The 21,280-nt window shown below is 38.4% G+C and overlaps 1 protein-coding gene across 8 annotated transcripts in view; it reads left to right on the top strand.

Annotated features, from left to right (window-relative positions):
• The window catches only part of ROBO1 (roundabout guidance receptor 1), a 696,828-nt gene that overhangs the window by 628,918 nt on the left and 46,630 nt on the right, over positions 1-21,280 (top strand). For all 8 annotated transcript variants that reach the window (XM_061357727.1, XM_061357725.1, XM_061357729.1 and 5 more), the window contains 9 exons: positions 4,671-4,795; positions 6,661-6,832; positions 9,268-9,473; positions 10,924-11,005; positions 11,176-11,344; positions 11,441-11,607; positions 15,524-15,645; positions 18,099-18,330; positions 19,968-20,089. In XM_061357727.1, the coding sequence (XP_061213711.1) occupies positions 4,671-4,795; positions 6,661-6,832; positions 9,268-9,473; positions 10,924-11,005; positions 11,176-11,344; positions 11,441-11,607; positions 15,524-15,645; positions 18,099-18,330; positions 19,968-20,089 (1,397 nt within the window). The remainder of the gene's footprint in view (positions 1-4,670; positions 4,796-6,660; positions 6,833-9,267; positions 9,474-10,923; positions 11,006-11,175; positions 11,345-11,440; positions 11,608-15,523; positions 15,646-18,098; positions 18,331-19,967; positions 20,090-21,280) is intronic.

The raw sequence follows: 21,280 nt of genomic DNA, 5'->3' as shown, positions 1-21,280 counted from the left end.
TAGGTAAAAACCATCTGATAAAATGAAAGTTGGAAATTGAGCACTTCAAAGTTAATTTAATTTGTAGAAATTTAATTGAGCAACCAAGACAGATTTCTATCTGTTAGGCATTTCCAAGTGAGATTTCAGTAAGAAGGCTTAGGAAGCTTTGTGTTGCTACCAAGAAGGCTGAACTTTTCTCTTTTTGGCACTACTTGAGTAAAGGAAAATGAGTAATTCAAAGTTACTTCCTCTGTGCAAGAATTGCATCCCATTAACTCTCTTATCAGGCTGTTTCATGTGGAATATGAGTTGTGTTTTATGGAGAAGCATTCCTAATTCAAGAGGAGGTCAGACTGTGACTGCAAGTTTATAGAGAGCTTTTCAGTTAAAAACTAATGGTTACTGTATAATCTACTTAAGCACAATCAAGAGCAGCTGGGAGCTGAGTCTTGGGGATGAGCATCTTTCTCTCGGGAATTCTTGTGTGTCATTTCGTGGCCACTCCTCTTGCAGATAATAGACTTTCAGATAATCTGAACAGAATAATGCACCCCGATTTTTCTCTTTGAAAAAAAGTAATTTCTACTTCTTTTATTTGGGAGTATTTCCTGAGGAATGTCTTTTAATAACATAAAACCCAAATTCTCTATGTGATCTGGTTTTGGTGCACTCGGTTTTGGGTTCTTGGCTTCAACGTGATCCAAATTCCAGTTGTATATCTGATTCTCTTTCTGCTTCATTTTCATAATACACCTGGAGTCCGCTGTATTTATTTGAACAGTAAGCCAGTATTCCTCATGCCTAATGAATGCTGGCAGATGGGATATTATTAATTTACTCCATGTTTTTAATCAGAGGATTATGTATTGCAGGTGCTTACCTACTCGACATGAAAGTGTGTACACTGCTGAACAATACTTAACTCTCAGTATAAAGTGATAAGACCAAAGTATCGACAGGCTTATTTGTAACTTTTTTTTTTTTTAATATACATATATATATTACTTTTACTGTGATTATCTTATGCAAACTACTTTTTAATTGACTTTTTTTTTACAGTATCTGTATATATTTTTGAAATGCATGATTCCTACATTTTTACTTGCAGCCTGTTCTTTCAGTTAGTGATACGTAGTTGGAATGCTTTCTAACATGCTTTTCTTTTATAAGCAAAGTCAGCCTGCCAGGACCTGTGCCATTTCAAACCTATGAAGATTTTCAACTATGGTTGGAAGCTTATTTAATATTAGATAATTTAACACTTGCAATTTTATACTGAATGATCTAATATTTTGCAATAAGTCTATGGTTTTGAATACTTTCATGAAAATGAAGTTGGGAATGAGGGATGAAGAAAAGGGTTAAAAATCTTTTCAGATTAATTTTAGTCATGGTTTCGTTTGCATTTGCAGTTTAATAGTGAGCATTGTGACCTTGATGCAGCAATCTTATGCTAAAGAAGTGTGTGGGCTAAATACCTCAGCATATTTTAACTTTTTAATAGTCTTACTTTGGGATAGCTATTAGACAAGTATTTTCCATTTGTAGATGTTTATATGCTTTAGAAAGGGTGTAAATGCCACTGTTCTGTTTCAGAAATGTTGTAGATTGATTTTTATTGGAGATTTCAAGTTAATTTTACCATGGAAGGTTCTTGATACAGTGAAATAATGATAATATGAAAAAACTTTATGCAAGGCTACAGAGGTTACACAACAGCTCATTGGGAAGACTTGGTATAAAATCCATGTTGCCTGACCATTATTTCAGTCTGTTACCATTTAGCTCTACACCTTACTTTCACAATTTTATAGAGACTTCTGCTTAAAAATCAAGTAACAAATATATGATTCAACATTTTAAACCTATTTTTCATGTATCAGATTATGTGTGTGCTTTCTAAGGTCCTTATGAAGGGTCCTTTTTATTTTATTTTATTTTAATTTTGCTTTATTCTTTGCTTTGTTTCATGTCTATTCAGTTTTATTTATTCCATGTTTTCTTTTGTTTTGTTTTTGTTTTTAGTTGTGTCTGGTAAGTTGAAATTTTATTGGCCATCTTCTAGTCATCGTATCACTGTGACGGGAACTTCTCCTCCCCTTCCCATCCATCCCCTTCCATGTCCTTCAATCAGTCAGCTCCCATCTTTTACTTGTTCTTGACAAGACACATCGCACAGAATAAATTCTGCATGAAGTATGGGTAACTTAATGGCAAAGAAAGGTAATGGGTTGCTAACTTTTTGTTTCTACGTGATGTAATAAGTCAAATCCTAATGTCTTCTTTCTTCATTGACTGTATTAGTTGAACTTCGAAAGTCTTCTGTAAATTTAATTCTTTTTGTTAAAGGTCTCAAAGATAGAAGTTCTTCTTTCCTTAAGTGTATTAATATTTCAGCATCTTTTACCGTATATTCATCACATACCACACATTTAGGAGCCAAAGTGTGAAAGCAAATAGAAGTTTAAAAAAAAAAAGATGGTGAAAATGTTTCCAGTACAGTGCACATTGAATGGAATTTGATAACAGAGTTTCACTTTAACCTGGTTTAATTCTTCTGACATTGAAGCTAATAGGATTTTTATCGATTTTTGTCTTAATGGTGATAGATTTAGAATAATCCACGTATGCATAATACACATACATATTTAGATAAATATGCATGCTAAATACATACTTAGAATAATATCTAGAGAAACATATACCTATCTACATTTTATAAATTCTACCATGGTTACCTGGAAGACTAAATTTACCCTCATTTTTTTGGCTTTCAGTAGTCCCTGAATGATCATCTTCAGGTCCTAGAATCACAAGCATTAAGCTATTTCTCCAGTGGGCAGAACCATTTTAATCTTCTTACAACTGTATTCATTCTTAAGTTCAGTGAAATCTGAAGCCTTATACATCCTATGCACTAGCTCAGGATTTAGAAATCCTCAGTTCATTTTAGTGTGTCATTGTGTCACAGACTAGAGCCAACCATGCCCTAAATTTAACTATATGCTAAATTTATTCTTGTCATTAGAATCCAACACATAACAGAGGTGCTTCACCCTCATCTCCATTTTCCCCATCATACCTTACAACCCTGTGGCAAATCCCCAACAGTGTCACCTTCCATTCTAAATTAATCATGCTCTCATGTCAGACTCTTCCCACGTCTTCTCCTGAAGTACTGATTGAATGTTTCAGAGCTAAATGTTTTGAAGTCAGATGATTCCTGTTGGTCAATCTCACCTTCACTTTGCATAGTTTCTTATCTAAGGAAGTTCTAGGAAAGGTAGTATTTGCATCCAAATATGAATAATATGTTGTGCTTTAAAAACTCCTTCCAAAGCAGGATGGTCGTAGGAAGAATATGCGCTGCAATTAACTCAGTAGGGAGCAGGGACACATGGCATGAGGAACAGATAACTGGAAGTGCCCATAGGAGCACTGAAAGCAATTCTTTTTAGGAAGGACTTTGAGTGTTACTTAATTCGTTATAGATTAAGCCACTGTTACCTGATGTTTATAAAACACATTGAGTGATAGCTTTAAATTACATGATTCACACTCTTTTTAAAGGAAAATTTTGTAAATACAGAAATGTCTGAAAGAAGAATAAAATAAAAAACAAGACACTAAAAACATTATTGAAGTCAGATTAAAAATATATCCTTTATTCTCAACCGAAAGAAGAGAGAGAGCATAATTAGTTTTGGACAGATGATCAGACAGCATCGTAAATGAACAAATAAATGGAATTTCATTTAATTCAGTTTTACAGAAGTGAGAGCTAACACCCTATAAAACAAGCTAGGCTTTTCTACGCTAGCCCCATCAAGAGATCTAATGCTGTCATCTATGATGGGTTTTTTTTAATGTGACTGACATGATTTTTTGACATTCCATTTACTACTGGCTGAAGGGGTTGTTGAAGCCTCTATAAATCAAAGTTTGGACAAAGCTGGAAGTATTTATAATGTTAGGCTGAGCAGATGTTTCAAATTTGCCTTCATTTGCATATATATTTTGTTTGAACATGCCCTTGCCTATGTAAATGATGGAGACATTTAGCTCTGCTGTTCCTTTAAAATCATTCCTCTTAAGTAGCTGGACTGAACAGTTTAAATGGTTAAAAATTATTCAATAGTTTTTCTAGGGCTTTTGACTTTAAATTTTTTGAGACCCCAAGAACATCAAAAGCCTCTTATATGAGCACTTAAGGGGTTTTTCTCTCCTCGGCTTTCCTAAATCATAGATGATGACACTTGTGCGTGTAAGCCTGAATTCATAGTTACTCAACAGTGTTTATTACAGCTCTTGACAAAGTATGGCCTGGGGGCCAGTTGTCCCTCAAAGATTTCCCCATTCTGACTGTATTCCTGCTTTAAAAGCCAAAATGTAACAAATTTGTTTGTATCAGTGACTGTTGCTTTGCGAGTTGTCTCAATAAGTCAGTGGGGCTTACTTCCTTGTGTAAGTGGTCAGTAATAAAAGTGTATGATGCACAGTTTTAACTGGGAGGTCCAGCAACAGAAAAGACAATCTGCGTGATGCTGTGGCTGTTAGAGAATGATGTGTCTCCTTATTAATTTATCTGTTTTACATGATTTAAGATCAGTAGGCAAAATGTGCTTTCAAATAGCCTGATAGTACTGTGATTGATTGATTGATTGATTGATTCGGCGTTTTCCTTTCAGAGCCTCCACAGTTTGTTGTAAAGCCTCGAGATCAGGTAGCTGCACTGGGGAGAACAGTGACTTTCCAGTGTGAAGCAACTGGAAACCCTCAGCCAGCCATCTTTTGGCGGAGAGAGGGAAGTCAGGTAAAACAGTCTTTCTGTGTCCCTTCTTCCTAACAGTTTCTTAAAGAGATGATACCATGTGAGAGACAAATATTGTAATTGTTGATTTAAAGATGTGGAAAATAGGTCTAGAGCTTGGAGATGCTGAATGTTGCTTCTCTTCTAAGTCACATGCATGCTAGGTGATGAAACAGCTAGAAACATTCCATGTTTCACTACTATGACAATCTTTTTCACCTACCAGGGACAACTTCTGAGAGACGAGGAAATGACTAATGCTAAAGTTTGTTTGAACTCCCAAACACTCCCAAATGTCTAGAAAGTTTGGCTCTGGGTTCATGGTATGGTTGTTGGTTTGCCATGTGTTTGCATTTGTCTGGCAAACTGAACTGTTTGTTGTATTGATCTGCATCACTGCAGGACTCTCATTTGGGGCTAAGGAGATCTGTTGTCCCATTCAGTTGGCTGACAGGTTGTCCTGGGTTCAGACCTGAATAGGTCACTTTTTCTCCCAGTTTTGTTATTTGAATGGGAGGGAAAATTATTTTCAGCTTCTTTGTAAAGTATCTTGAAAGCCAGTGGGTGAAACACAATATAGCACAGCAAGGGAATCGCAGTTTTCTTACAGAGTCATCTTTTGAAGGAGGGATGTGGCACAAAGTGTTCTTTATTGGAAGGAAAGAAGGAATATGGAATTCTGGTTTTCCTGTGAATGAAAGAATGAATAGTGTGATAGCATATGACAGGGTGCTTTGTGTTCCAAAACAATAGGCCAGAGAAACTGAGAACACTTAAAGATTGGCTTCTTTACTCCATTGCATCATTTCTGTCTAAATACGTAAATAGAACTGGATTAATTAGAGGATAATCTTAAGTGGTGTAAGTATGCCAGCGTAGGATGTTTGTATTTTTGAGTGACCTGGATTTTATTTATTTTTCCCCAAAGTGTGGTCTAGTTCATATTTTTTCTGGCATATTTTTGACTGCTGAGTAGTGACCACTTGTGATGATTGCAGGAACTGGAGGAGGAGGAGGTGAATGAATACAGTTTGCTAATACTGAAGTAGAGGATGTTGTGTCCCATTCCCTTGAGTGATTTTTGGAAATGAAAATGTAGTTAGGCAAGAAGGAGAGAGGAAAAAAATAGCCTCTGTGACCTTGAAGTATTCCTGTTCATAAACTGTTCAGTCATAGGTAGAAATTTTTGAGCAGTGTTTAATGTAAAGGACTTGTGTTATTTTGATTGCAATTCTTATTTTTTACCACTATTGGTTAAATACTAGGCACTTCATACCAAAACTGCCTAAGTAGAAACCGGCATAGGATGTAATTCTGTATTATAAGACTAATAATACACCACAAACACTGATTAAAGATACCTGAACAGCATCTCTAGTTATAAAACTGCTTCTTAGGAAGGTAAAAGTTAAAATACAAGTAAGTAAATCAGCATCTGCATTTAAGTGGAACAAATAGAATGACATGGAATAAGATCTAAAGGATGTTAAAGTAAATTACTTGGGTTCATCACAGCTGCTTGCACCATTATGGTATATGTACATAATAGATCTTTGCTACTGCCTGGTGAACTTTATGTAAAGCCATAGAGGCTTTACACAAATAGACGCTCTATTGAACGTAGAGGTGTTAGAGGAATCCTGAAAGACTTACAAAATCATATGTGCGTATCTGCACCCATTTTATCACAAACAATTCTATTACAGCTATTTACATTGTGGCATAGACATGTTTAAGATAGGAAGAGCAGAATGTTTTAAGTGTAACATGAAAAAATGAATTTGTTTAGACGTGTTAAAGTTAAGATTATTGATGTTTGAATTTAATTAACCCATTTTCCCCCGCTTTTTTTCCCATACATCTTGTAGAATCTGCTTTTCTCATACCAACCCCCTCAGTCATCCAGCCGATTCTCAGTTTCCCAGACAGGAGACCTCACTATCACCAATGTCCAGAGATCTGATGTTGGGTACTACATCTGCCAGACTTTAAATGTTGCAGGAAGTATCATAACAAAAGCCTACTTGGAAGTTACTGATGGTAATTATACCTTTATTTTATCATCTGTTATATCCCACAGCAGTGGGATGACACGACACTACTTTGAAATCTGCTTTGCATAAATGTGGATAGCATGTGTCTTTAAACATTAAAGTCCTGGTTTGGCTAGCTCTGACACGGGTTTAACATGTTGGATATTGTGTAACACTATATTTCCATTTTACATTTAGTAAGTATGTTCAGTTTATTTTTGTCAGATCTATTAATTTATCTGGCTTTTTTTTTTTTAGCTTCTCCCACTAGATTTAATCTACTTTCAAATTGCTATGGCCTAGATCTTTGTCCTTAGCATTGTGTGTCCATTTCCCTAGCATCTCCATTTACCATTTTTTTTCCCCTATTTTTTAATATTGCAGTATACCAAGGAAAAAACCTCAACCAGTGTGGAAGTCAGTAGAATAACATACAAATGAATATTATTGTACATTCCTTTTGAGAGCCAGTTGGGGAAGAAAAAAATAACATGAAAAGCTACAGGGAGCATGACTGCAAGCAGTAATATATGCTGACGTGAGGCCAATTTGCCAGTTATCAGAAATAATCATATCTTTAATGGCAACCATACACAAGAAAAATACTAATCTTAGCACTTAGAATAAGTGCAGTTTGTGGAGAGACTTATGAAGGGAGAAAAGTGCCTCTAAGCTATGCCTTTATCCTATATAAAATAATAGAAATAATGCAGTACTTGAAACACACAGTGAACCTGGAGAATAAATATATTTACACCCACTGGATTGAGATTGTTTAGAGGAGTAGGACTGCATGCTCTCTGGTTTCTCACAAGTCATAAGCCACATTTCTTAATCCACTTTTATCCATTTTTCACTGGGGAGGAGGCCATGGCAAGGTGAGAAGTAAATTTAAAATAGGAAATAAGCAAATTAAGAGAATTTTTGTTAATGTCCTATGCTGTCTGAACTCAGAAAAAGCAAATTAGTGTGAATATATTTCTTTTACTGTGACTGTATGCTCTGGTTTGATCTGATGGGTAGTTGCTTTGTATAATGTCCTGGGGAAATACTTTTATTTTTTATACCTCTATAGAAGTGAAGGCAGGATATGCAGAATGATACCCTGGTATTTCTAAAAGTAGTAGAAGTTGCCATCAATTTTAGTGACACTTATGTTAGCCAAGGATTTCAGTGGCATTAAATTTCTCTTGTAAAGCACATATTGGTCAGCCTCTTCCCACTGGCAACTGCAGAACTCTTCATAAACTTTTCAAATACAAACTGTAAGTGAGCTTGTTTTGACTGTCTCTTCAGAGAAAGATGCTACAGGCCTTACAGTATATTGCAATGCACTGCAACAGGTTGGGACAAGAAGTAAAGGATGAATTATGCATTTGGAAACAGAGTGTCATTTGAACATGCAAATGAAATTAAGGGGGTGGGAGTTCAGCCAAGAAAAGCAGTACTAACACCCTGTCTGTTGTTACGAAAAGTAATTTAGAAATATATGGTGTTCATGAACTTCAGATTTATATTTCAGCTACCAAACCAGTTTTTAATTTGCATGGCTATTTTCAGATCATCAGTCCATGTCATGTTGGACAGTATAGGTAGAAGAGGTCACTGAAACACAATAGGATAGCCTTTTCTTCTTTTTTTTATTATCTTTTTTTCCTCTTCTTTTTTTTTTATTATCCGTTGGATAATGGAGAAAGAAGCCTTCTTTTATCTGTGAATGCTGAGACTGCTTCATACCTTTCTATTAAATAATCCATCACTAGCATTTAATTTTTATTGTGTGAAAGATGCATTAAAATTGATGCCAACACACTGTGGGATTCTCTTTGTGGCTTTGAAGTCATGTTAACAGATTTAGTCATCAAGACACTAAAAGTCAGAAACTACCGGAAAGTATTTCTTAGTTGAACATTTTTAATATGGTCCTTTTCATTAGTTTTGTGTTTGCACTACTGCCGAGCATCTCCCCATTGGGAAACACCACAAAAATGAGTTGATACTACACAATAAATCTTTTTAGGAAGTGTGTATTCATCACATTATTCCCTTCGTACCTACCTCCTTTTTCTGTCTTTGAATGCTGAAAGTATAAATTCCGTTATATAGAGACCTGCTACAATGGTAGAAGATGAACAAGGTGTAATCTGTGCCTTGAAAAAGAAATTGGGAAGTCCTTTCTCATTCCATCATCACTTTTATAAAGACACTGGAATATGTAATACTTCTTTACTTTTTTGAAAATGGTGCTGTATATCATTTTAAAATGCTGTTGTTGTGCATCACTTTAATGTACCCTGGCCTGAATAACGCATGTCTCAAACTTTAATTACTTGTTTAATTATCTTCGGTTTGTTTCAAAGCCTCAAGCAACTGCAGTTGCTTAGATGATTAGGAAATTGCTTCCAGTTGCAGAAATCTATTTCCTGTTGTTTCTTCTGGCAGTGATTGCAGACCGGCCTCCCCCTGTCATTCGACAGGGTCCTGTGAATCAGACTGTAGCTGTAGATGGTACTTTAGTACTGAGCTGCATGGCCACAGGCACTTTAATGCCCACTATCCTCTGGAAAAAGGATGGGATCCTCATTTCTACCCAGGATTCTCGCATCAAGCAATTGGAGACAGGAGCGTTACAGATCCGATATGCCAAGGTAGCTTGAACTGGCAAACAGGTTTTCTCCTTATTAGTTTCACTTTGTTTTTTCACCTCCAGGCACTTTTGATGTAGTAAATCCTACAGTTAGAATTAATGAAATGTTAAATAAATGTATTAAAACATTTGATACTTAAATGCTTTCAAATATTTCATACTTCACACCTTGGCGTATTCTGCCTAGGGCACATTATTGCAGATTGCATAAGGAAGAATGCTTTTAAGAGTCATTAATTAAGGGAATTATTTCATACTTAAAACATGAAGGGAAAAGTAAGGCTTATATTTCAGTAAGAGGAATTCATAAATTATTTGGGCTTTAGTACTAATAGATGAAATGATCTATTATTTCAAAAGCTTATATATATATATGTATATAAAACTTTTGTTCATCATATTGCAGGAATAGAGCCATGTACACAGCTTTCTTAAAACTATTTCTAAAGTTTAAACATACTCACTTGACAACGTAAACATAGGTCAGAATAGTTAACCACCTGTCCAATATCTAGCTTCCTTAGGGAATTACAGCAGGTACCTGGTCAGTATTGCTGGTTATGCCTCGCATGCTGTAAAATGTCTGATAGTGTTGTTTTAGCATACTGGCTATTCACTATCTTTTCTGTGGTTTGAAGTATAGTGACTTTTAAAAATTAGGATGGATATATCACTATACTCTGTTCCCCAGAGTTGCACTGTTACCAATTACAAGTTACACTGGCTTAGAGTTTGAGACTCTGGTTATTGAGTGTTTCCGTTCAGCTCATCTGCTGAGGCTGGGACCTGAGGAGGATAGCATTTCTTTTGAGGGAAAGGGAAAGAAACTCCTTCAAAATGTGATTAAGTCACATATGGACAAATAATCCAACATTCAGAACTCAATGAGAATAGCATACGGAGGTTCCTTTTTGGGGTTGCTGTAGAGCGTAATTTATGCTAACACAGGGAACCCCATATGTACAAATATTTAAATAATATTTACAAATATATGTGCAATATTTAAGCTTTGTTTTAAGGATAACATGCTCTCCGGTGCTGCAGTCCAGACAAACCCCTGGGCATTACTTAGGCATAAGGCTGACAGTTGCATGAGGTCTTGTCATCTGAGTTCCGTCTCAATTTATTTGTTAGGACCTCTGCAGGGTAAGGAATAAATGCGACAAGAATTGGCCTTCCATTTGTTCAATACAGAATAGTTCATGTTAAATTAGAATCTGCACTTTTACCAGTTCTTTAAGGGATGCTCCAAAATGAGTATCCATTTTCATTTTGCAGCGCATGAATTCATAACTTGTAACGGAATAAATTTCTGGTTTTAATTTTTTGCAGCCTAATACGTTTACCCACATTCGGGGGGGGGGGGGGGAACATGGACAGCTGTAATTACTTTTCTAGCCCACTGAGTGCCTGATTGTTTCAAATATTTATTCTTCTCTTTTCCCACTCAGCTGGGTGACACTGGTCGGTACACCTGCATTGCTTCAACCCCAAGTGGCGAAGCTACATGGAGCGCATACATAGAGGTCCAAGGTAAATCAATTAGGGTTTCCTCTGCATGGAGAAAATACATAAAGGCAAATCATAAATTGAAATGCGGAAGTTACCTGACTCGTGTCATAAATTGCCTGTGCAGATGTGAACAGCAGTTAGCTTAGCAGCTGCTTCCTGCCTACACTCGGTGTTTCTCTCTCCTTTGTTAGAGTTTGGAGTCCCAGTGCAGCCACCGAGACCCACTGACCCAAACTTGATTCCTAGCGCTCCATCAAAACCCGAGGTTACAGATGTCAGCAGGAATACAGTAACATTGTCATGGCAACCCAATTTGAATTCAGGTGCAACACCAACCTCTTACATAATTGAGGCCTTCAGGTACATAAGTCTCATGTGATCTCGCTGTGCTTAAACTCATATATAAGATATAAAAAAGCATGTGCTAACCTGCTGTTGTGTGTGTTTTATCCTTAGCCATGCATCTGGTAGCAGCTGGCAAACTGTAGCTGAAAATGTGAAAACAGAGAGTTTTGCAGTTAAAGGGCTAAAACCTAATGCAATTTATCTATTCCTTGTGAGGGCAGCTAATGCATATGGACTAAGTGACCCAAGCCAAATATCTGATCCAGTGAAAACTCAAGGTAAGCTTTTGATGCTGAACATTTTAGGTGTCCACAGTGACTGTCACAAGGTGATCAAGAAATACCAGATGCAGGGATTCTGGTAGCTTTCAATTGTCTGGCTATAATATATGCTAGATGCTAAAATACAGTGTTTAAACTTGGTTTTCTCTATAACATAGACTCAGAGTTGCTTAGACAGCATGCTTGCATTGCCTAAGGGAACCCTAGTATCTCTTAGAAAGATAGTTACAATCTTGTTGAATAGCTCTTGTTAGCAGCAAAAATAATCTCTGACTTTTTAAGTTATCACACAATTCATCAAATTCTGTGGAAAAATAATTACGTCCAGTGAAACAGGCTTAAGACTGACAGAAAAACACCATTAAATCTGAGTTGATTTTTGCTGCATTAGGAAAGAGAGAAGTTTAAAATTGGAAGGAGTTGTGCATTGTAAGCCAGTAAAGAAGAGGTTTTGGCAATGTATTAAAAGTATTTCAGTAGTACAACTGTTGAAAATAAAACAGTGTAAAGAGAGAGAGTGCTTACAGATAGCCAAGTGGAAGACAAAGGCTGGGTAGGAATGGATGAAGTAGTCATCCACTGACTCCATCTATGACTGAAGTCCAGCCATGGACTGAATCCAGCTGTGTAAAATGTAAAATAACTTTGTGTTCACTGTAGCAAATAAATGACGCTTATGATGGTGTATGGCGAATCGTGCATTGCAACTTCACAGCCTGTGTTTTTCCAGGAGAAATACTTAGATTCTTAAGAAGGAAATAACTGGGCATACTTCTTCAAACCGAAAGTGCTATAGATCTTTCTTTTTTTTTTCTGCTTTTTTGTACTTACTGCAGAAATTGACCCATTGGCCTATTAAGAGTGCCTGTGTTGTATGTTTGTTTCTTTGTTTGCATAAGTAAGTACGTGTTTGTTTTTGAAAGGAAGTTCCTTAAAGGAAACAAGGCATTTTCCTTTGGTGACTTTCATTTTTCCTGAAGTTGGTCTGAAAACAAGTCTTTCTCATCTCCCCTGGGGAGTGAACAGTTTCACACTGCTGTCCTTCAGTATACATTTCTCCTGTTGGGTGACAATTTCAGTGGATATATAAAGATAGCAGAGTCATGAAGGAAGAAGTTCTTTACTGTGAGGGTGGTGAGGCACTGGCACGGGTTGCCCGAAGAAGTGGTAAATGCTCCATCCCTGGCAGTGTTCAAGACCAGGTTGGACAGAGCCTTGGGCAGCATGGTCTAGTGGTAGGCATTGCACGGGTCCTGTTATCAAGAAGTGATATAGTAGCCCCTTAAGGGTTTGTAGTGACAAGACAAAGAGGGAATGACTAAGCTGATAGAGGGGAGATTCAGATTAGATATTATGAAGAAATTCTTCCCTGTGAGGGTGCTGAGGTGCTGGCAGAGGTTGTCCAGGGAAGCTGTGGCTGCCCCATCCCTGGCAGTGTTCAAGGCCAGGTTGGACAGGGCTTGGAGCAACCTGCTCTAGTGGAAAGTGTCTCTGCCCATGGCAGGGGTGTGGAACTGGATGAGCTTTTAAGGTCCCTTCCAACCTGAACCATTCTGTGATTCTATGATTCCATGATTTCTGTATTCCTGGGAATAGGGCAACACATGCTATTACGTGGGCAGGCTGCAGTGTTCTGCACAAGTCCATTTTTCATGCAGTGTAGTTTCATTCCTGGATATTAGATGGAGTATTAGGTCTGAATGTCCCTGATGAACTGATCACTGACCGGACTGAGGAACAGTGAATGAGGAATGAGGCAACATTCTGTTCACTCAGCAAAACTGAATGGTTTATAATAGCATGGAAAAGCTTCGCTGTCCTCTGGGCATCTAGTACTGCTGAAGACATGAGGACCACACAAAGCCTGAGTGAAAATAACAACCAATAGATAAAATTTTCATCAAGTAAGAAATAGAATCAAGTGTCAAGTTCTTTAGAGTGTCAGTTCCACTCCTCTTCCAATACCATTTCAGTTTTGTGTAAGTTGTAGTCTAGCTAAATTCAGAACTTTACCAGTTTATTTCTGTCTAGGAGGCGGTATAGTCTTTTCCTAAATACATGTCCAGACCAGGAACCTAACCTGCCTTCATCTTTACACTTTACATATTAGTAACATTAAAACCAACATGCTTAGCTATTCTGACAGTCACTGTCTTGGAAGCCTGACTCCAAAACAAGAAAGCACACGTATTGCTGTATAGCACAGATGTGCAAATGGCTGAGCCTATTAATAGTTTGATTCATATTGTTGGTGACTCATCTTTTATGACTAGCAAAGACAGAACTAATTATTCCACTGACTTTCCTGTTACATTCTAATCAGGGTGATATTTATGCAACTCTCCAAACAGAAGCTTGTGTTTTTCATGCTTTCAAACTTTGAAGGGGGGGAATTACTCTGATAAATGGATTGTTTGGCAGAACTTACTACATGTGGATACAGCAGTGAAGAGTGCTCTGGTTTTGTGACTTTGTTGTCAACGTTCTTTGCTAAGAGTCCAGGTTTGTCACCCACTGACTGCATGCTAACCTCAGTTTCCTTCTTTAACTTTTAAGAATCCCATCTTCTTGTAAATATGTTCAGGAAACTGTGTGATAGAAGTTCAAAGTGACATAGGCTTTTTATTCCCAAATGGGAACTGTATTTCTTGAAAAAAACCCCATGTATTCATGCCTTGTCCTAATGCCTCTTAGCATTGGTTTTATTGTTATTTAGAGAAGACTGGTAGCTGATGAACTGAGAATGTGACCACTTGGCAAAAAGCAACAGCTTTGCAATTCTTGTACTTGCATTAAATAAGTGTCTTCTATATCAGCATCAACTGCCCTATCCACATCTCAGCTTTCAAGACAGTCTACACACCTACAGTAGTTGTAGTTAGCTGCACATAAATATATGTACAATTCTGTGTACTCTCTGTTTGGCACTTCTTGTAAGCGGACAGACATGGAAATTTCCAAGGTCTATAGGAAGGAAAGAGAAGGGAAAAGGAAACGGGAAGAGAAAAGGAAAAAGGAAAGAGGAAAGGGAAAGAAAGAAAAAAGGAAAGGAAATTAAAAAGGAAGACATCACTATAAGTGCTTTTCATGGGTTTCTAAGGCTGTGATCATTTTTGTCAGTATGGTATTTGTTTAAAAAATATCAGAGAGAGATATTAAATCAATACAGAAACCATGTTACTGTGCTGTCCATAGTACATGTATATTTTAGACAACCTGTTACTGGTTGCCTGTAAATTTTATACATGTCTAACAGTCATTCCATTTCAGCTAAGTATATTTTTTCAAGGGCTCTGCATGCAGAAAATATGTTTCCATTGTATCATTGTGTATTTTGAGGGGAATTTGTCCCTTCGTGCATATGAACAATTCTTTTAGCTATAAGATAGACCAAATGTCAGAAGAGCCAGACAGCACTGAGCTGTGCTCTGCCTGCTGTTTAAAGAAGACACTTGCCGTCAGAGAAGCTGCATCCACATGACTCATTTGTCTTTTCTTCAGTTTTTACATTATTTTGTTATTACGAGCATTAAGTTTCCCCATGAAGCTATCTGAAAATACAGCTTCTGCTTTTGCCATTCTTTATAGTTTTCCAGGTCTCTTGGAATCTGCAGTGGTTTTTCTCCTCCCAACAGGAAAGAACGAAGAAATGCTGCTGCAGTTACTTACCAAAGACAACCTCAAGTGTGGTTTTTCCTCCTGTTTCTCTCTGTTGAAGACAGTGCTACTACCTAAACATTGGTCATGTGCTCAGGAAAATACTCCATGTAGTGTTTTCTTACATAGTTGGGAAGTACTTAGGGTAATCTTTGTTGGTGGTATCACATACTTTATGATACATTTGTTTGTATTTACATATGCTTCTTTTAACAATCATATATACTTGTGGAAATGGAATCTTAAATCATTACAGATGTTCCACCAACAAGTCAAGGTGTGGATCACAAGCAGGTCCAGAGAGAACTAGGTGATGTGGTACTACATCTGCACAACCCTACTATCCTTTCTTCATCCTCAATTGAAGTTCATTGGACGGTAAGTATAAATCTGTATCATGGAGGTGGTCATATATACACTGCTGAATCTACTGTTTGACTGCAGTGGAACCACACTTTAAGAAGCTGTGTAGTTTGTATGCTTGCAAATGAAGTGTTTTTCTCTGGAATGAGTGCCGCTTGGGCTTTGCTTTCCTACTTTACTAAATGTTGCTCCATTTTCACCATTTCCTGTCTCCATAGAGAGTGCTGTTTACAATATGGTGAGAGTTTCAGAGTTGTCCTCTGGAAGCTAAAGGACTGATCAAAGCCTTCAAAGTCATATAATTTGAAGCTTTTGCACTGCTTTCAGTGGGAAATGTATCACTCCCCTAATGAGATAGCATGGGCATTTCCACTTCTGTCAGTCACCAGTGGAGAAAAATACTGCATTATTCTCTTTGAAAGTCTTATCTTCATCCTACATCCGTACTGAGAAGCACTCCCAAACCCATATAGCCTCATCTTAACCTGTCCTTTCCCACAGTGCTGTAAGTACATACAGTGCAGAGAGAAGAGACAAAAAGGTCAGATGGTTTTCAGATGCTCTGTTGACATTGCTTTGGTGGGAGGAAGCGGGAGGTTGGCCACGTGGATGATACAGCAGAGGAAATGAGGGAATAAGGAAACCATCCTGTAGGAGTCCAGGAGTAAGGGGAATGGGAACATACATGAAAAAGATGCAAAGTAGGCTTACAAGCTAAGGCCTCAGGAAGGAAAGGATTAGAAATGGCTTACTGATGGAGACATTTGGTCATCAAGAGGTATAAATTAAGAGTCAGAACAACATGGGGAAACTGCAAGTACCAAGCAATGAGATCAGAAAATGTGATTCAAAGAAGAGCGGTTTTGAAATAGGATGCAGAATGAAGAAGTGTGGAATAATTATACCAGGTGTGGAAATAAATCCAAAGGGAGTGATCTGTGAGGCCTTTTTAGGATTTCCATCTGAACGTGTCAGTACATTGGCAGAAACAGTTGAGGAGATCACAGGGTGTAGCCCCTGCTATGCCATGGCAGAACATTTTAAACAGGAGCAAAAGGCACTTCGACTTTGTAGAAGAGCCCTACCCCTGCAGAGTCCTGGGTCATGACCAGGGCTCCTGGGTGCTTCAAAAGTGCAGCTAATGTGTGCTGTGTTGCATAGCAATTACACTGTCACCTGCATCATCGCCACCTGCAGCAGGCAATCTCCTGGTTTAACTAATTCTGTTAAAACATCTTTAAGGTGCCTAGTGCAATTTCATTTGACCTTTCCTTACAGAACAACCTTTTCCAGACAGGCAGTTTTTGTCAGTCTCTTGGGTGGCCTGTGGCTTCTCTGCAATTTCGAAAATAAGCATTACCTCAGTTTCAGCTAACACACTCATTCTTTATGTGATTATTAAAAATGAAACGTTGCTTTTTTGGAGCAAAAGTGCAAGCAAGCAAACAGTTTTATTGTGCCATTATATGAGATTTTTGAAAATAGGGAAAATCTGATCCACTCTTAAAGATTCTGTTGTTATTACTGGACTTTCTTATTAATCAGACACTGAAAATGGTAGTTAAAAGATAGTGAATGCTCCACGAGAATTCACTTCTGTTAAGATAGCTTTCTCTTTCAGGTATAGCCAAACAGTGAGTCCCACCCTTGTTTACATTAAGATATCTTTCTCCAGACATGATGTAAAATTCCCTTGGTCTGTGCAGCACTCAGGACCACTGAGTATCATTTTGATCTGCTTTCCAAGTCTCATCTGTGTTGCCATGCTGAGTTTTATGAGCCTCTTCAGAGCCCTCTCAAAACAGCCCATTCCCTCCAGCAGAGGAGCGTCCTGCCGAGCGGGTGGACACAAGGGAAGTGCTTGGACGAATCAGCCCTCTGAAAGAGCCCAGCCTAATCACAGCAATGGAGATAGTGCCAGCTGGCTGCCCTTTCAGTTTGCTTTCTCCAGAAGGAAGTGGGCAGGAAGCAGTGCTCATTGCATGGATTCTGTGAGGCTTCCACACCTCCGGAGAGTTGGCAGGCTCTCCCTTTGATCTCTATATTCAATACCCTGAGTCGTGGAGCTGTAGATCCCCTGCTCTCGCCCTCCCACCTACCTCCATGTGCCCCTGCCCTGCTGGGCAGATCTGGGTGGGCAGAAACCTGGCCTGCGCTGAGCTCCATCACGCCATGCATGCAAAGGCTGTTCATTTCACAGAGCTGGGGCATATTATACAACTCCATTATCCCCCTTTAATGCCTTCATAAATCCACAGGAACCAGTGCAGTTCTACCAGCATCAAACAGATTAATGCACTTGTGAATCAGGCCTGTAATTTGCTGTAATGCAAGGAGCCTTTATCCGCTTTGACAGTGTTGTTTACTTCAAATAAAAAGCATAGTCCAAGGGCTGTGCATAGTGTCACAGACATCATTCTGGTTCAGTTTTGTTAAAGTTTATGTTGTGTGTTCTACTGTCTCACCAGGTGGACCAGCAATCCCAGTATATCCAAGGCTATAAAATTCTGTACCGGCCTACATCAGCATCCTATGGAGAGTCGGAGTGGTTAATCTTTGAAGTGAAGACTCCGACCAAAAACAGCGTTATCATTCCCGAGCTGAAGAAAGGTGTAAACTACGAAATCAAGGCCCGCCCTTTTTTTAATGAGTTTCAGGGAGCAGATAGCGAAGTGAAATTTGCAAAGACCCTGGAAGAAGGCAAGTGGGAGCCAGACTGTCTTCATCTTTCCTTTTTGAAGTAGTAGTCTGGCTTGCTTCCCTCTGATACGTTCGTTGTTTGATTTTGTTTGAAGTGCATGCTGTTTGAGAACAGCAATCTGTGGCAGAGGAGGCTGTGTCGGACTGATCATTATGTGAATTGTTTGGTGACACAGAAGTAAATATTCAGAACCAGGCACAAGAGACAGAGAGAGGGATGTGCAAAAATCCTCTCCAGCACACAATGGGAAATGTGCTTTTTATCTTCGCTGCAGTGTGCACTCCTCCCTGCTGAGTTCATGGTCTGGGCACAAGTGACTTCTGTCAGATTCAAGCACTTGCTAATCACTAACTTGAGTAGATAGCAGACACCACAGAAATCATCAAAGCACTGTAGCTGAGGGAATGGAAACCACGTTTTAGAAGGCTTTTATATCTGGATCAATCAGTAAAACAAAATGAAAAGATGAATGAGGGCAACATATAGAGTGGACTGAATTATGTATTTCCATCTCATATGTGTACTAAAAAGAGAAGGTTCATGCAGCTCTTCATTTTGTTGTTGCTTAGGCATAATGAGTATGCAAGATGGCCAGTGCCTCTTGGTATGTGCAGTCTTTCCCCTGCACTCTTCCCTCCCCAGTATAAATGCCATGTACCTCTGTTTTATTGCTGCAGGTGGTTCAAGAGGTGTGCTTAACTGCATTCATAGAATCATAGAATAGTTAGGGTTGGAAAGGACCTTAAGATCATCAAGTTCCAACCCCCCTGCCATGGGCAGGGACACCTCGCTCTAAACCATATCACCCAAGGCCTTGTGCAACCTGGCCTTGAACACTGCCAGGGATGGGGCATTCACAACCTCCTTGGGCAACCTATTCCAGTGCCTCACCACCCTAACAGGAAAGAATTTCCTCCTTATATCCAATCTAAACTTTCCCTGTTTAAGTTTTAACCTGTTACCCCTTGTCCTATTACTACAGTCCCTAATGAAGAGTCCATCCCCAGCATCCCTATAGGCCCCCTTCAGATACTGGAAGGCTGCTATGAGGTCTCCACGCAGCCTTCTCTTCTCCAGGCTGAACAGTCCCAACTTTCTCAGCCTATCATCCTAAGCATCAGCAAAGTGTCCACATTTTAAATGACTATTTAAAATTCAAAACATGAATTATTATTATAGATGTGTTAACACATTCCATACTGATTTTAATGAGTTTTGTATTATCCACACAATAGAGGAACTGAGAGCTATCATTCTATTTGGATCAATTTATAGAGTTTAGTTTTTAAAACTATTGATACTTGGTTAGATGATTTGAGACCAGTGAGGAATTCAGTGATTGGGACTGCAACATCTAGGTAATGGGTACCTGAGTTTAGAGAGTCTGGTTGGTGAGCGTGACTTATCCTGTCCTGTACAGCAAGACTGCAGCAGGACTCAGGAGCCTGGTAGCAGTTTCACATTGCTTTCCTTCTGTGTCATTTTGTCTTGTGAGCAGTGGGCAGCAACTGCCCTCAGTGAGGGGGTTAGAGCATAAAAGAATGCATTTATGTAGCCCAGAAACCATCTTCCTGTTACAAAAACCCACTTGTGCATGTAATGAACTTACCTTCACTCCTTCTTTCCAAACAAACAGCTCCTAGCGCTCCACCTCAGAGTGTTTCAGTAACTAAGAACGATGGGAATGGGACAGCAATTGTGGTCACCTGGCAGCCACCCCCAGAGGACAACCAGAACGGGATGGTTCAAGAATATAAGGTACTGCTGGCATGCCTTGAGCTCCTGCCATGGGGGCTATTGGCCAGGTAGTGACAGGTTGGTTTGTTCGTGGATGCTTGGCTCCATCTACTGGTTAGTCAAAGCAAATGAGAGAGAAAATTGTTTGACTCAAACTTCATATTTAGTAATTCTGACTGATAGAAAGTAATTAAAACAGCGTCCATAAATCAAAGCAAAGGGTTCAACCCTCTTAATTAAAACAACTGCCTTCTTGCCTTCATTATAACTTGAGAAATCCACACACAAGTAGAGAGGGAACCGTACATGTTTGAGAACCGTTTTGTGACCCAAAGACATTGGACGAAGTAGTAAATATAAACAGGTTTAATGAGTTGAAAAGCTCAGGGATAATAATTAACAGTGTTAAGATCTGAGTTAAATTATGTGTAACTGGGTAGTTAAATGGAAAACTTTCAAGTAAAGAATGTGCTTGTGTAATAATGCATTTAGTGTATAGAAATTTTTTCTCTTGTTTCACACAAACACAGTTCTCATTATGTTATTTAATTTTTAACAAATTTTAAGTACATTATAAATTCTTATATTTGATGTTGTTTAGTATGATACACTGTACTTATTTTCAGTTCAAATTGTTTTGCAAGAATTTGCATAGCAAAGTAAATAAGGATAATTTTTTCTAAGCAAGCTACAGACGTTTTAGGTGTCTGTGTGTGGAAATCGAATAAGCTTTATAGCTATGGGGAGGTTTCAGTCTCCTGCAAATGTGCGTTACTGAGAAAACCTTTCAAATGAGAATGTCTTGGCTGTTTTTCAGGTCAAGACACTGGGCTATAGGCATATACTCCCAGCCATCAAAACTCATTCTGCTTCTCATTCTGGTTGGTTTTCTTTTTCCTCAGTAGAAATGGGAAAGGGAAGAGACCACTAAGCTTCATGGTCAATTTAGAAGAATAAAATGCCTTTCAAAACCTGTCAACTGGTAAAAAAAAAATCAGTTTATGGCTTAGTTTCAGATATATAATGTAGTTGGAAAAAAAAAATACTTGCGAAGTTATTTTGTCTAAAGGCAGACCTTGAGCTGAAAAGATGGAATTATTTCCATCAAGAAACTGCATCAGAGGAATGTTAAGGTTGTAAGGACAAAACAATAAAAGTCAGGAATTTCATGTGGATATAATACCTAACATACCTCATAGCATTCAGAGGCAA

This window comes from Neopsephotus bourkii, unplaced genomic scaffold (assembly GCF_033783945.1).
Source record: "Neopsephotus bourkii isolate Nb327-2 ecotype Australia unplaced genomic scaffold, CSIRO-AGI_Nbou_v1 NB_911, whole genome shotgun sequence".
Taxonomy (NCBI): Eukaryota; Metazoa; Chordata; class Aves; order Psittaciformes; family Psittacidae; genus Neopsephotus; species Neopsephotus bourkii.
The sequence above is the reverse complement of the archived record's forward strand: the minus strand, read 5'-3'. Positions and strand labels throughout refer to the sequence as shown.